Genomic DNA, 16,430 nt, shown 5'->3' with positions numbered 1-16,430 from the left:
GTTTTTACTACAGTTTTAAATACACTAACAGGATGAAGATTTGATGCAAGCATGTCATCTGGGTTTTAAACTCACTCTTTTGCAGGTCGGTCAAAGATTGACGGGTGCCATTAATGGAACAAACGGTCACTAATGCGGTCACTGTGTTTAGCTGAGCTGTCAGTAGCTGGTTTATGATTAAGACAGACTCAGACCAGAGCTTTCTTGGATCTAAAGCGTCAGGAAGCGGATGCTGCAAAGCAATGAAGTGTGAAACCGCACAGATAGAACATTTAATAAGCAGCTGGAGAAAAAAAAAAGTGAACAACTTGTTTTTCCCCTCATTGCTGTCTTGACCTGACCTCAAATTCAGGCCACTCTTAAAACTGTAAGAGTAGGCGTGAAGTCTTATTAACTTTTTGCCAATGCTTTTCTAGCACATTCCACATATTGCACTCAATTATTAATATGCTTCAGATTCCTTTTGTGTTGCATAAGAGTCATTTTCCAATAAACAAATTCTTTGCTCAAGGTTTCCAGAGTTCCTATTGACTGTGAATTAGTCTAGTAAATTTGTCTAGGGAGGTTTCAACTAAACACAGCTCTCCAAAGTCTCTCCCTCCAAACAAAAGATCGGCGTGATGTGGTAATCTAGGCGTCAACTCAAATGTCATTGAAGCCAGAAGAGAAGGTCGATGTCAGTACAGTACAATCTGTTTCCTCACCTTTTCATGTGACTGACACTCCCCTGAAGGACATGAGACCGAGCTTGCATGTCTGAACTTGGTCTGCATCACTGTCGGCAAACTATTTTAAACTACTTCATTATTTTAGACTGTTCAGGGTTCAGTTGTTCAGTCGACAACATTTGTGACCCTTGACTGCAAAACCTGTCATAAGGGTCATTTTTTTTAAATTGAGCTTTCCATTGATGCATGGTTTGTTAAGATATTTGGATATTTGGACAATATTTGGCTGGGATACACCTATTTGAAAATCTGGAATCTGAGGGTGCAAAAAAAAACAACAACAAAAATCTAAATATTGAGAAAAGCGCCTTTAAAGTTGTCCAAATGAAGTTCTTAGCAATGCATATTACTAATCAAAATTTAAGTTTTGATATGTTTACTTAAGGAAATTGACAAAATATCTTCATGGAACATGATAGAGAAATATATAATTTTGACCCATACAATGGCTATTGCTACAAATATACCTGTGCTACTCATGACTGCTTTTGTTGTCTAGGCAGGGTCACATTTAAGTCGATTACCACAAAAAATAATTTCCACCTTTGCTTCCTTTTCTTTAAAAAAATAAATAAACAATATGTGTGTTAACATAATGTTGGTGTGAACAAAATCAGTTGCTAATCTTTTCTTTTGTAAAGATCCAACTTAATATAACAGAGATATATGTGTGTGTTGAAATGTTGCATGCACATTCATTGCCCTAAATGAGTAAAAGTCACAAGAAAGAAAGAAATAGATATAAAATGTGACTCAGTTGACTCACATTACAAGAGCTGTGTTATTTTATCATTTTTATTTTATATATATTCTGTTTTCTTTTTAATTTTGTTGTGTGTAATTTTTGTCCTTTTTTTAAAATAAGATTTTAATGTCTAATTTTTAAAGGTTTTAGTTTTAAATTTTTATTAGTTTTTATAGGGTTTCTTTTTTAGTTTTAGTAGTTAATTTTGTTCTGTGTAATTTTTATTAGTTGTTAATGTCTATTTAAAAAAAAAAAAGTTTATTCTTTATTTTTTGTTGTGCATAATTTTGTAATTTTTTAAGGTTTTTTAAAAAGTTTGTATTTATTTTTGTGTAATTTTGCCATTTTTTTGTTTTTAATATCTATATAGTTTTTTAAAAGTTTTATTTTTTATTTTTTGTGTCATTTTTTGTGCATCTTTATTTGTTTTTTGTTTTCTGAAATTGGAAATTTACTTACTTATATCTGCAAGACTTATAGACTTATATCCAACTTTATATAATGGATGTATATATATATATATACAGTAGTGTGAAAAAGTATATACTAACCCCTTCCTGATTTTTGTTTTTTTTGTTTTTTGCATGTTTGTCACACTTTAATGTTTCAGATCATCAAACAAATTTAAATATTAATCAAAGATAACACAAGTAAACACAACATGCAGTTTTTAATGAAGTTTTTTATTATGAAGGGAAAACAAAATCCAAACCCACATGGCCCTGTGTGAAAAAGAGCTTGTCCTCTAAACCTAATAACTGGTTGTGCCACCCTTTGCAGCAACAACTGCAATCAAGCGTTTGCGATAACTGGCAATGAGTCTGTTACAGCGCTGTGGAGGAATTCTGGCCTACTCTTCTTTGCAGAATTGTTGTAATTCAGCCACATTGGAGGGTTTTCGAGCATGAATGGACTGTTTAAGGTCATGCCACAGCATTTCAGTTGGATTTAAGTCCAGACTGACTTGGCCACTCCAAAACCTTCATTTAGTTTTTCTTGAGACATTCAGAGGTGGACTTGCTGCTGTGTTTGGAATCATTGTCCTGCTGCAGAACCCAAATGCACTTGAGCTTGAGATCACGAACTGACGGCCGGACATTCTCCTTCAGGATTTTCTGATAGAGAGCAGAATTCATGGTTTTTGAAGAATTCAATTATGGCAAGTCATCCAGGTTCTGAAGCTGCAAAGCAGCCCCAGACCATCACACTACCACCACCATGTTTGACTGTTGGTATGATGTTCTTTTTATGAAATGCTGTGTTGGTTTTACGCCAGATGTAACGGGACACACACTTTCAAAAAGTTCAACTTTTGTCGCATCAGTCCACAGAATATTTGCCCAAAAGTCTTGGGGATAATCAAGATATTTTTGGCAAATGTGAGACGAGCCTTTGTGTTCTTTTTGGTCAGCAATGGCTTTTGCCTTGGAACTCTCCCATGGATGCTGTTTTTGCTCAGTCTCTTTCTTATTGTTGAATCATGAACACTGACCTTAATTGAGGCAAGTGAGGCCTGCGGTTCTTTAGATGTTGTTCTGGGTTCTTTTATGACCTCCTGGATGAGTCATCTTTGCGCTCTTGGAGTAATTTTGGTAGGCCGGCCGCTCCTGGGAAGGTTCACCGCTGTTCCAAGTTTTCTCCATTTGTGGATAATGGCTCTGACCGTGGTTCGCTGGAGTCCCAAAGCCTTAGAAATGGCTTTATAACCCTTTCCAGACTGATACATGTAAACTATTTTGTTTCTCATCTGTCTATGAATTTCTTAAAATTGCAGAATGATGTGTTGCTCTTTAAACATGCTTCACTTTGTCAGACAGGATCTATTTAAGTGATTCCTTGATTCAACAGGTCTGGCAGTAATCAGGCCTGGGTTTGGCTCGTGAAATTTAACTCAGCTTTCTAAAATAATGTGGTTAATCACAGTTCTTTCATGATTTAATAGGACGGGGCAAGCTCTTTTTCACACAGGGCCATGTGGGTTTGGATTTTGTTTTCCCTTCATAATAAAAAACTTCATTTAAAAACTGCATGTTGTGTTTATTTGTGTTATCTTTGATTAATATTTAAATTTGTTTGATGATCTGAAACATTAAAGTGTGACAAACATGCAAAAAATTTAAAAATCAGGAAGGGGGCCAACACTTTTTCACACCACTGTATAACGAATGTGTCACCATGACAACCTCTAAATGTCTGTAAAAATTATAACCTTTTAACCTTTATACTTTTATTAAATTATAAGCTTAATATCAGCTTCTAAATTGGCCACATTCACTTCCATTGTAACTTTGATTTTTGTTTCTTTCTTTCTTTTAAAGAAAACAAGTAGAATTATTCTTTTTGCAGCACGACAACACACTTCAACATCTTACAATCTTACAAAACATGAAGCATTATAATATGTGATCCAGTGTATGATGTGGTTTCATCATCTCAGTGGCATAACAAGCAAACAGACGGAAGTATTGATTTTGCTTTTTTCCAGAACGGATCAGACAGAATATTGCAATGAGGAAACATGATTGGCAAACAATGTGCTTCCATCAAAACATCCTGTTAATGACAAGCCAGTGTGAGAAGTGATGGAGGAGGCATCATTAATGAATAATAACTGATGATGGAGCACGTGTTCTGAGGGTTTGCTAACCATCACATTAGAACAATCACGCTGTTCAACAAACACAGCAACACCTTACTGTGAGCTGACAGGATGTTCTCTCTCTCTCTCTCTCTCTCACACACACACACACACACACACACACACCTCCAGATTTAAAAAAAATAAATAAATAAACTTCTAAACTAAAAGATTTATAAAAAAAAAAAAAAAAAGATTTTAGATTACTTTTTATGTCAGGTACTTTTTATGGGGCATGTTGTCACGTGTGTTTTATATGTTGCAATTCCTAAGAAATAATCAAGTATGGTTTCTGTTGATTTTCTGTTGCTTGAAACTCTGGTTAATGTTTAAAATGAGTTTTACTGTTTTAAATTCAGCATTTGAAATTATTTAAATTCATTGAGAAAAATAAATAATAATAGATCATATATTTGGTGTGTTGTAGAACATGGAATAAATAAATAAATAAAATAAATTCTTAATATTAATAAAACTGTAAACATACTTTTGACTGATTCCAAAGCCTCTTTGGGAACTGCTGTTTCTTGAGAGTGGAAGATTTCATTGGAAATGCATTAACTGTTGTTTTTACTTGATAACTGCTTCAATTTTGCCAGTTTGTTTAATTTAGTGTCTATTTTATTGCCTTGTTTGTGTGTGTATGTGTGTTTTGCCTGTGTTATAAAACATGTTGAGAAAGCAACTTTTAAAGGCACTATATAAAATCAAGTTATTATTATTATTAAAGCATCTATACCTGGAATTCCTTATTATAGCAGCTAAACAACAACAATCACTCGTAATTCCCTTTTCAATAACAACTAGGCATCCTGTGTGATGCAAACACTCCTGAGACTAAAATTAAACTCTATTTTTAGAATATCATGTTTACACTAATCACTATAACTGAAATTTGTGTTTTCATTTGACCTCAAATTCAGTTAGATTGTTATGAACATGCCTGAATGCCTCACTTGTTCCATGAATAAATATCTGCTTTACAGAGCAAAACAGACTTGTCTAAGTTACATAACAAAGTAAAGAAAACATGTTTGTCATTTTTTATTAGTTGAACATAATAAAATGAAAGCAAGATAATAAACAAAGCCTGCAAACAGAATTTAAAGACTTCTTTCTGTTTCTTACAAAACAATCATTTATTGTGTGTCTGTTTGTCTAAACTAAGCAATCTGCATTAAAGAGAAGGAAAATACAGTTTATATATATATTTGAATGATCATTTTCATTTCTGCTCATAAGTTTAACAAAGCAAATTTAAAAGGTTTCCTCGTTGGGAATCACAGACGTCTGAGGTCAAAGTGAGAGACACTTAATTAATCATGCATTCATATTCAATAAAAGTGCATCTATTCATGGCACTGACAGAAAAGTCTCATTCTGATCGATGCACAGCACTGTGAATGTTTGAGATCTATCAAAAACTGACATGAAATATGAAACATTGGCGATTTACTCTGTACAGTCCATTTATGAGAATATAATGGCAAACATACAGTCACAGATCCGCCATAAGAATACATACACAAACAGACAAAACCTGGTGTACGATTAACTTTTTCATAGCATTCATATCTGGGACACCGATTATGAAAATCAATATTAGGCTACAGGAATGCCAAAGCAAACATCTCCAAATCTAGGAATGCAGTTCAGGCCTTGATCAATATAATGTGACTGAAGATATTCAGAGCAAAGGGCCAGAGTGTGATGAAGGGTTAATAGAGGACAACAACACATATCTGTCAATGCATGCCATAGTTATTAGGTTTCCTGGAAGGATTTGGGAAGATCTTTTGTTATGTTGGACGCATCTCAACTTCAGCGGATGAGCAAGACATAAATCAGCCAATAACAACAACCAAAACATTATCATGGTCAAATAATGAGCAGCGATTGTTTCTTTCTAGACCAGAAAACGCTGTCTGGACACACAATGGAGGCTGTGTGAAAACTTCATGCGTACTAATGTTTGCTTTTTCCCACAATCAATCATGTGCTGAGCGTCTCAGATTGAGGTCAATAAAAGCACGAATAAAGTACATATTAGAGCAGAATGAGCTATTGTATTATTTATTTAAATCAACTTTTATTATTTATTTATTATTTTAATCAATGTTTTATTTATTGGTTAGTTTGTTTCACTGTTCTCTGTAAACTTTCCCTGCATGAAGAGAAACATATAATATAATATAGGCAGACAAACAAATGGACATATATAGATAATTTCTAAAACAGATAAAAACAGAGGCATCGTGACGTTGTTTACGCAGAGACGTTGACGCGCGTTGATGACGTATAAGCCCTGCGTGAAAACATGGCGTCTGCTGTAGCGGTTGTTGAGGAGGCTGAAGATTATTCCTTTTTGCCTATCATTCACGACGTAATAAAATGGTGAGAAGTAAATATTCTTCTGTTTTATGTTTCAAGGCACAGAATGAGCATGTCTCGATGCTGATTTAATCAAAATGAAGGCATATTTCGCTATGTTCTCACACTTGTTACCGTCGGCTCTGTGTAAACAACAGCTTGTGTGTTTGGCGTCGCTCAATTTTATCGTCCTGTCTGCGTTCACCTGTCAACAGCATGGACAAAGACAGCCCCGACGTCCACCAGGAGCTGAACAAACTGAAGACGAAGATCCAGGAGGCTCGGGAGCAGATCGCGGCGATGCCGGGGATCGACATGAGTCCCGCGCTGCAGGAGAGCAGACTGCGCACGCTCAGAGAACAGGTCCAGACCAAGAACCAGCTTCTGCAGAAATACAAGAGCCTGTGCATGTTTGACATCCCCAAACCCTCCTGAGACTGAAACCATTCAAAAAACAAACACGAACCACTGTTTACACGATTGCCTGTCCATGCTGGTGTTTAACTAACTGACCCACCGCTAGAGGCGACACCGATTCACTGATGCGACTCTTATATTTGTAATATTGCTCTATTTTTTTATTATTTGTATGAAAAATTTTGTCTTTACTTTGGGAATAGCATATGAAAGATTGCGTGCTTGTAATCAGTGACTGGATTCTGTATACTTCACCTTTGTCATAGTTGTGCGTTAAATTAAATCACTTCTTTAATAGAGGTTTTTACTTGCATTTCAATGTAAAATCATATTTAATGTGTGACCTGAAACTATATTTTGGGTCTTACTGAAGCCATAATAAATGAGTGAAATGGCATTTTGAAGCACCCTAGAAGGTATTTTCAGGTTATTCTGTAGTTTTAAAGGCTATATCTGGAATATTTATACTTTTAGGTGCAGATTTTAATGTGCTCATTCAAGTGTGTGCACAACAGTAGACAATAGTTTGAGCATCTAAGAAGACATTTTCAGATTACTGTGGTTTTCAAGCATATACGGTCATGGCCAAAAATATCGGCACCTTTAGTAAATATGATCAAAGGGCGGCTGTGAAATTTAATCTGCGTTGTTAATCCTTTTGATATTTTATTTTAAAAATCTAACCTTTCATTGGATAATAAGAATTTAAAATGGGGGGAAATATCATTATGAAATAAATGTTTTTCTCTAATACACATTGGCCACAATATGTATCGAGTGTATCTGGAATATTTCTGCTCAAGATGAGCTCAAAGATGTGTTCAAAGACAAAATTGGGGCCTCATTCCAAGCATAGATTAGTCAATTGCAAGTCTTGTTTGTTTGTTTTTTTATTACCCAACAACAGACAATAGTCTGAGAATCCTAAAAGATATTTTCATATTATTGTGCAGTTTATAGGTTGTACCTGGAATATTTAAAATGGGATTTAGCGGCAAGCTTTCAGTTTGGTATAACCATATTTTTAGAGACAACATTGAGGCCTAATTCCAAGCCATAATAGATTACTCAGTTTTCTTGGAGTCAAGTGTGTCCACAACATACAAATGACAACAATTTGAGAATCTCAGAAGATATTTTCACATTACACCACTGTTTTAAAGCATATATTTGGAATATTTATACACAAGACGAGCTTTATCTGCAAATTGGATGAAATCATATATTTTTTTAATGTTTAGAAACAATATTCAGGTCTCATTCCAAGCCACAACAGATGGGTGACAAGCTGTTTTTGCTTGGTGCCAAGTGTACACAACAAAAGACAATAGTTTGAGTATCCTAGAAGGTATTTGCAGATAACTCTGCAGTGTTCAAGCATATATTTGGAATATTTATACTCTGGATGAGCTTTAGCTGCAAGTTTGGATGATAAAACAATATTCAGGTCTCATTCCAAGCTGTTTTTGCTTGGCGCCAAGTGTGTACGCAACAAAAGACAATAGCCTGAGCTTCCTAGAAAGTATTTTGATATTATTCTGCAGTTTTCAGAAAAGATGATCTTTAGCTGCATGCTTGGATGAAACTATGCTTTAATGTGTTCAGAGACAATACTTCCTCATTCCAAGCAGGTTTTGCTTTGCTGTCAAGTGTGTACACAACGAAAGACAATAGTTTAAGAATTCTGTAAGGTATTTTCTAATTATTCTGCAGTTTTAAGGAACATACCTGGAATGTTTATACTCATTGGCCTTTATCTGCAAACTTTCAGATATATCATGAAACCATTTTTAATGTGCTCAGAGAATAGATGAATTACCATCTGTGTTTTATTGGTATCAAGTGTGTACAATGACAGTATAGTTTGAGCCTCCTTATATTTGGAACAAGCTTTCTTCAAGCTTTCAGATAATATGAAACCATATATATATATATATATATATTATTATTATTATTTTTTTATTTGCTCCCGCCTCATTCCAAGACATAATAGATCAAGGAGGTGTCTAGTGTGCACACATACAAACGACAGTACATTGAGCGTTCTAGTTATTTCCATATTATTCTGCAGTTTTAAAGCTTATGTATTGACTACTTTGGATTTAGCTACTAGTTTGCAGTCGTGGGTGTGTGGGAAACTAAAGAAATGTCTTCTAAGTCTCTGAAAAGTAACGAGGAAACGTGCACGTTCTTGAGAAATGATTTTATTTTCCATGTGTCAAAATTCAACATCGACATAGAAGAATAAATATACATTCATTGACAATAAAAAAATTGTTCAAATTGCAATAAAACATTCAAGTTGATTTCTTTGTGATCGAATCTAACCAAAAAATAAAAATAAAAATGTAAACAGCTGACATTGCAACTCAACTCCGCGTTCTCCCTTCAGCACTCAACAAGGCAAATGTTCTAAGAAAGCACATTTGAAGCATGGAGTTGATAAGCCACATCACAGAGCGCTCTGACTGAACAGAACAAAGTCGGTTTTTATTCTGTACAGGAGATCTCGCGAGCGAGCATAACATGCGCTTCCACGTCGCGAGGTGAGAGCTCAAGCCGATGACTTCTACCGCCGGTGCGAAAGCGATTTATCCGGAGTCACCGCAACAGGCACAACTCCCTCTGCCAAGAGACTGCAGCGAGACGGCTGCATCCCATAAGAATGACCGCAGCAGCGCTGGAAGCGGCTCGGGTTTTAGCTGATAACGCATCTCTCTTTGTCCTTCGCCTGGCCGCCTCCTATCGTCTTCTCTTTGATGTACATCAAGTCACTGTGCACGCTTGGACGGCGCGCAAAAGGCGCAACGATGCCGTACGCGTCGCCGTCCTTGATCTTCTTGTTTCGGAGGGACTTCTTGTGCAGAATGTCGCAGTACTGCACGGACACCTTGCGATGGAGGTCAGGGCTCATCTCGTTGGGCAGTTTTGCAAGGGTAAAGAGTCTCTGGAACATCTGGTCCACGTTAGTGTTCCTCTTGGCGGAGATCTCAAAGTACGCGCACTGCTCGTCGCCGGCGATCAGCTGCTCGATCTCCTCGCGCTGAACTTCACGGTAAAACTCGCGGTCGCCTTTGTTCCCGCAGATGACCAGGGGAACGTCCACGTTCTCTTTGGTCTTGTTTTTAAGGCAGGACTTGGTCTCGTAGATCTGCTGCTTGAGCCGCTGCACCTCATGAAACGACTCGCGGTTGTCCAGACTGAAAACCAGGATGAAAACATCACCTGTGGCCAAAAGAATAAAGGGAGAGATTAGAAATGCAGTCTAATGCTTAGTCAAAATCGGTCTGATATTTCAACTTGATCTCATGAAAGTGCGTGTCAGTAGCACAAGTTTATGTTTGGCGTACCATTTATACACATTTTTTTTTTTTTCACGAGACAGGACTTGATATTTACCTGTGAGAATGGATAGTCTCCTCATAGCTGGGAACGGGTGATTCCCCGAGGTATCCAAAATGTCCAGCTGGTATACATCTCCTTTAATGCTGTAGAGTTTCCTGTGAAAGTCCTCTATGGTCGGCGTGTACTGCTCCTCGAAGCGTCCGTTCAAGAAGCGAGACACTATCGCCGTCTTGCCAACTTTGGTGGATCCGAGAATGACCATCCTGTAGCAGTTTTTCGCAGGGATGTCAAACTCGTTCTCAGAGGGACTCATTTTCTTAATCATGTTTCGGTGTGTGAGCGGGTCTGAGCCGGACTGATGAAGAATATCTGGTTGTTTCTTAGCGCGCTGAGGCTCTCTGAAGCTTTGAGCGGCGCGGAGCGGCTATTTAAACGCGCCTGGGCTCCTCCTCCAGAGCGCGTCAGGTGCTGGGCGAGTGATGCGTCAGTTCGTGTGGATGAGATTTTGGGTGCAGCTAATACCACGAAAATGTACTGAGAGGAAAAGTACTTTCACGTCGTGTAACGAATTGCCTATACTGTACATTATTTTTCAAAACAATATGTCATTCTTCTGCAAAACGCGCTTTAAGTTTGCACTGTTAAATTATTATTTCATGTAAACAAAAAAATAATAATAATATTAATAATAATAATCGACGAGTTCAAATATTTACATATTTCTTTTATTTCTCGGTTATATATACATTGGAGTGTTTATAATAATATTTTCTTACCCTGGATTTATATGAATAAATTTGCTTTCCATTAATGTGTGGTTTGTTAGGATAGAACAATATTTGGCTGAGATACAACTATTTGAAAAACTGGAATCTGAGGGTGCAAAAAAATCTAAATACTGAGAAAATCACCTTTAAAGTTGTCCAAACGAAGTACTTAGCAATGCATATTACTAATCAAAAATGAAGTTTTGATATATTTACGGTAGGAAATTCACAAAATGTCTTCACGGATTTTTGGCATAAAATAAAAATTTTGATCCATACATATGGTATGTTATTTAGTTCACGCCATTGTACTCGGATAGTAGGCTTTTAGTGTTTGTATGCATAACACCGTGCGCTGTCTTTGTGTTGTTATTGACCACATTACTGGCGAAGCCTATATTGGAATTTATTTTTCCTTCCATCGTACCAGTTATTTATCACTACGTTTCACAGTAACAGCTGAGATTTAATAGCTCAGATGGGTTGTTTATTAACATTAGGCATAATTCATTGAAAGATAGGAATACTTGTAACAAAACTGTTTTTGCAGGACAGTTCTGGTAAGTTCTAGCTGTTTGTTAACATTTAATGCAACAGTCTGTCCTAAACAACATTAATTAATGTATGCGTTAATAATGTACGTGGTTCTGGTTTGTTAATGATTATTCGTGACCGCAAACTTGGGAACGGAAGGAGGCGCGTCGTTTGCAACATTAGTCGTTAGTGTTTAACAGCTCCTGGATGTGCGAGTAACAGGTAAATAAAAACACAGAAGTCAGTTCACTGTGGTTCAGTGGTTCTGCAGCAGTCTCTCTATAGAAGCGCAGCATCGCGCGTCACCGCACAGCGGCGCAAGTGTTAATCACAGCGACGCGCTCTAGAATGCTTCATTCTGATTGGCTGACAGACGTTCTGAGGTGTTAATTAAAGTTCCAAATTTTGCATTACAGCATTATAGTTCCACATATCAGCCGAACAGCTGTTTCAAAGAGCCTTAAAGGGATAGTTCACCCCAAAATGAACTACAGCCCTAAAGGAGGTGTGTGCTGTTACCAAGATGCTGAATCAGTGAGGTAAGAGTGCTAATTCACAAACAAGACAGTGGTATAAGCGGAATTTTGGACTCTGAATGAACCGTAATTATGACTCTGAACCGAAAATTAATGCAGGTGGACCCCAGCTAACAAAAACATGTTCTAAGAATATTTTGCTAATGCTTCCAGTTATTACTGAATATTCCCCTAAAACTTCAAAACATGCAATATATATTTCTTGTGGTCATTATGTGAAAATGATAGAGAAACCTTTAAAGGAACATTCCATTTTATCATTTAAAAACAATATTAAGAGAAAGTTACTTTCAAATGTTCTCTGAACCATTAGCCACTATTTAAACTTTTAAACCTAGATTTAGATTTAGTTATTTTGCAGACGCTTTTATCCAAAGTGACTTACAATTGGGGAACACATAAAGCGATTCATCTTCAAGAGGCAAACAGACAGAGGAAGCGCTCGTAACACCAAGTCTCAGGCATTGTTCAAATAAGTACAAGCTAGCAAGGGAAGGAATAAATAAAGAGAAAGAATGTTTTTTTTTTTTTAAAGTTTAGGATGAAGTCATGTAGTGTCGAAAGAGATGAGTTTTCAGTTGTTGCTTGAAGATTGACAGGGATCCAGCACTCCGAATGTGGGTGGGAAGATCATTCCACCAGCCAGGAATGGTGAACGAGAATGTTCTGGAGAGTGATTTTGAGCCTCTCTGTGATGGTATCATGAGGCATCGCTCACTAGCGGATCTCAGACTTCTGGAGGGGATGTAGATTCGTAATAGTGAGTGCATGTAGGCGGGTGCTGAGCCTGTGGCTGTTCTATATGCAAGCATCAGTGTCTTGAACTTGGTGCGAGCTGCAACTGGTAGCCAGTGCAAGGACATAAAAAGAGGTGTAACATGGGCTCTTTTGGGCTCGCTGAAGACCAGTCGTGCCACCGCATTCTGAATCATTTGTAGAGGTTTGATTGTGTTTGATGGAAGTCCAGCTAGAAGAGCATTGCAGTAGTCCAGCCTAGAAATGACAAGGGCCTGGACAAGAAGTCGTGCAGCATGCTCCATTAGGAAGGCCCTGATCTTTCTGATGTTGTGTAGTGCAAACCTGCAAGATCGAGCAGTCTTTGCAATGTGCTCTTTGAAGGTCAACTGGTCATCAAAGATTACACCAAGATTTCTGACCGAAGTTGATGGGGTAATTGTGGAAGAACCTAGCTGGATGGTGAAATCATGCTGTAGAGTTGGAGTGGCAGGGAAGACAAGAAGCTCAGTCTTTGCCAGGTTGAGCTGAAGGTGATGTTCTTTCATCCATGCCGAGATGTCCGCCAGACAGCCTGAGATCCGTGCAGCTACCGTTGGATCATCTGTTTGAAAAGAGAGATAGAGCTGTGTGTCATCAGCGTAGCAATGGTAGGAGAAGCCATGTGCCTGTATGATGACCCAGTGATGTAGTGTATATGGAGAAGAGGAGGGGTCCAAGAACCGATCCCTGAGGAACCCCAGTGACCAGTGTATGTGCTTTGGATACCTCCCCTCCCCAGGCCACCCTGAAAGACCAACCAGTGAGATAGGATTCAAACCAGCGAAGTGGAATCGCAGTGATGCCCAGTGATGAGAGGGTGGACAGGAGGATCTGATGATTGACAGTGTCAAACGCGGCAGATAGATCCAGCAGAATGAGGACTGATGATTTGGACTGGGCTTTTGCAATTCGCAGGGCTTCAGTGACCGAGAGAAGCGCAGTCTCAGTTGAATGGCCACTCCTGAAACCTGACTGTTTAGCGTCCAGTTTGTTGTTCTGTGAAAGAAACAATGAGACCTGGTTGAAGACAACACGTTCAAGTGTTTTTGCTATGAATGGAAGGAGAGAGACAGGTCTGTAGTTTTCTATAAGAGAAGTGTTTAATGTAGGTTTTTTGAGCAGCAGGGTTACCCGAGCCTGCTTGAATGCAATGGGGAAGATGCCTGTGAGGAGGGATGTGTTGATGATGTGTGTGAGTGCTGGTAAGAGTGTGGGAGAGATTGCTTGGAGAAGGTGTGAGAGGATTGGGTTTAGAGGACATGTTGTAGGATGGTTGGAGAGGAGAAGTTTGGATACTTCCGCCTCAGTGAGAGGACAGAAGGAGAAGATGGGAGTTTTAGCAGTGGATGTGGTTGGTTGAGGGTCCTGTGTGCGTGGAGCTGAGAACTGATCACTGATCGATCTAGTTTTGTCTGTAAAAAAAGTTGCAAAGTCATCGGCTGTTATAGAAGTGGTGGGAGATGGTGGAGGGGGACAGAGGAGAGAATTAAATGTTCTGAAGAGATTACGCATGTCTGGAGCGCTGTTGATCTTGTTGTGGAAATGTGAGGATTTGGCAGTGTGGACTTCAGCAGAGAAAGATGAGAGCAGAGACTGATACCTACTCAGGTCCGACAGATCGTTTGATTTGCACCATTTTCTCTCTGCCGCTCTGAGTTTGGTCCGATGCTCACGAAGAACATCAGATAACCAGGGGTTAGAAGGGGCAGCCCGTGCTGACCTAGAGGAGAGAGGACAAATGTCGTCTAGACAAGAGGTTAAAGTAGAGCATAAAGTGTCAGTAGCTGTATTCACATCCAGAGATGAGAAATGGAGGTGAGGGAAGAGAGGATGATACTACAGAGGAAAGATGGGAGGGGGAAAGGGAGCGTAGGTTTCGTCTAAAAGTAACCGGTAAAGGGGTTGGTGGCGCACGGGTAGCAAAATGTAATTTAAATGTAATGAAGAAATGGTCAGAGATATGTAGTGTTGGTTGTACCAAAATGTTATCTGCAGTACAATTGCGTGTGTAAATTAAATCAAGTTGGTTGCCTGATTTGTGCGTGCTAGTAGTGGTAAGGCGTTTGAGATCAAATGAAGCTAGGAGTGAGTGGAAGTCTGTAGCATAAGGCTTGTCTAGAAGAATGTTGAAATAGCCAAAGACTAAGAGTGGAGTGCCATCCTCCATGACAGAGGACAGCAGCCCGTCCAATTAAAATGTTTTGGAAAAAAATTCATTAAAACATTTCTGAATGCTCTGTGATTATATTCATTATAATTATATTCATTTTTTATTTTATTTTTAGTTTTTGGTTTTGTCAACGTTAATGAAAACATAACAAACAGGGACTTATTAACATGTTTCAGTAAAACATTCCACGAACAATGTATAAATAATGTTTTTCTGCTTACGTTTTGAGAACATTATTAAAGATCACATAACTTTGATCGAACATTTTATGAACATTACTGGAAGAACGTTTGTTCATAGCGTTGAGAGAACCTTGACAGAATGCTTCTGGGACTGTTCTACATGGCTGTTTTATACCGCATGAAGGTTTGAATTACTTTTCACCCAAGCATTGCAATTATTCCTTAATCTACATTGTAAGAGCAAAATATTAGAGAATCACAAACAATTTAAAGCATAATTTTTAATGGACATAGATAATGATCCTCGACATACAGTTGTTTTCATCAAATGCAGCCACAGGTCACAGACTGATTCAAAAAACAAAAACAACACAACAATCCACTTATGCATGTCCAAATATGTGCATTAAATAGTTTTGTATTCTTTCTTCATGCAGCATTCATAAAACGATGCATTATACAGACTAGCAATACCATCTCAAAGATAAAAGTCAGCGTGAAATGACAATTTGATGATTTTTCTTTAGAGCAGCAGAAAGAGCAAGCGATTATAATGAGTTTTTCTTTGACACAAAACCCGGTTTGCAAATGCACACAGCTTCAGCTCATTACAGGAGAGAAACAGAAGTGTGGAGAAGAGGGAGAAAGAGCAGCATGCAGCTGCCATCGATTCCACCATCCTCAAAGATCTGGCCTGAAACACATCTGTTTCAAAGTACGGATGAAAGCCGATGTACCGCGCACAGAAGCAGGGCCACAAATGAGAATGAGAAAAAGCGAAGAACTACATGGAAAACGAATGCAGGAGCTGTGCAAATCAGGCCCTCACAAACCAACACACATTCTGAGAGACAATGACCTTTACAACCAGAGAAAACTTTTGACTGTATCTCTACAGCTTGACATTCAAAAGGCCATGGAGAGGCACAGCTCATCTCCGCCGGCATCACAAGCATTTCTCATTTTATTTCTCATTCCCATCAGAGAGGGTTTAGGTATGCCGTCTTTCAGATTCATGCATGAATCTTTCAGATTTTTCTGTAGATTGCATGAACTTTTTTTGAGAGCCAGACCATTATCTGAACCCCTCTTAACAGGATCATTCACTCAAGAATGAAAATTGCAATCATTTACTCAAGCTTATGTCGTCCAAACCAGTTCAGCGACTTCTTTTCCTTCCATTAAACACAAAAGTATAACTATATATACAAATATACAATA

The 16,430-nt window shown here is 38.1% G+C and overlaps 2 protein-coding genes across 2 annotated transcripts; one reads left to right on the top strand and one right to left on the bottom strand.

Moving 5' to 3' along the window:
* The first annotated feature begins 6,365 nt into the window (after positions 1–6,365).
* Positions 6,366–7,636, top strand: med9 (mediator complex subunit 9). The gene is made up of 2 exons (XM_058792764.1): positions 6,366–6,505; positions 6,697–7,636. The coding sequence occupies exons 1-2, from the start codon at positions 6,429–6,431 to the stop codon at positions 6,914–6,916; spliced, it is 297 nt and encodes a 98-aa protein (XP_058648747.1). The 5' UTR covers positions 6,366–6,428; the 3' UTR covers positions 6,917–7,636.
* Positions 7,637–9,067: 1,431 nt separating this feature from the next.
* rasd1 (RAS, dexamethasone-induced 1) lies at positions 9,068–10,628 on the bottom strand. The gene is made up of 2 exons (XM_058792754.1): positions 10,298–10,628; positions 9,068–10,123 (listed from the first exon to the last, which is right to left on the bottom strand). The coding sequence occupies exons 1-2, from the start codon at positions 10,566–10,568 to the stop codon at positions 9,597–9,599; spliced, it is 798 nt and encodes a 265-aa protein (XP_058648737.1). The 5' UTR covers positions 10,569–10,628; the 3' UTR covers positions 9,068–9,596.
* Between the last annotated feature and the right edge of the window lie 5,802 nt (positions 10,629–16,430).

Source organism: Onychostoma macrolepis, chromosome 12 (assembly GCF_012432095.1).
Source record: "Onychostoma macrolepis isolate SWU-2019 chromosome 12, ASM1243209v1, whole genome shotgun sequence".
Taxonomy (NCBI): domain Eukaryota; kingdom Metazoa; phylum Chordata; class Actinopteri; order Cypriniformes; family Cyprinidae; genus Onychostoma; species Onychostoma macrolepis.
Note: the sequence above shows the minus strand (reverse complement) of the source record. Positions and strands in the feature narration are given on the sequence as shown.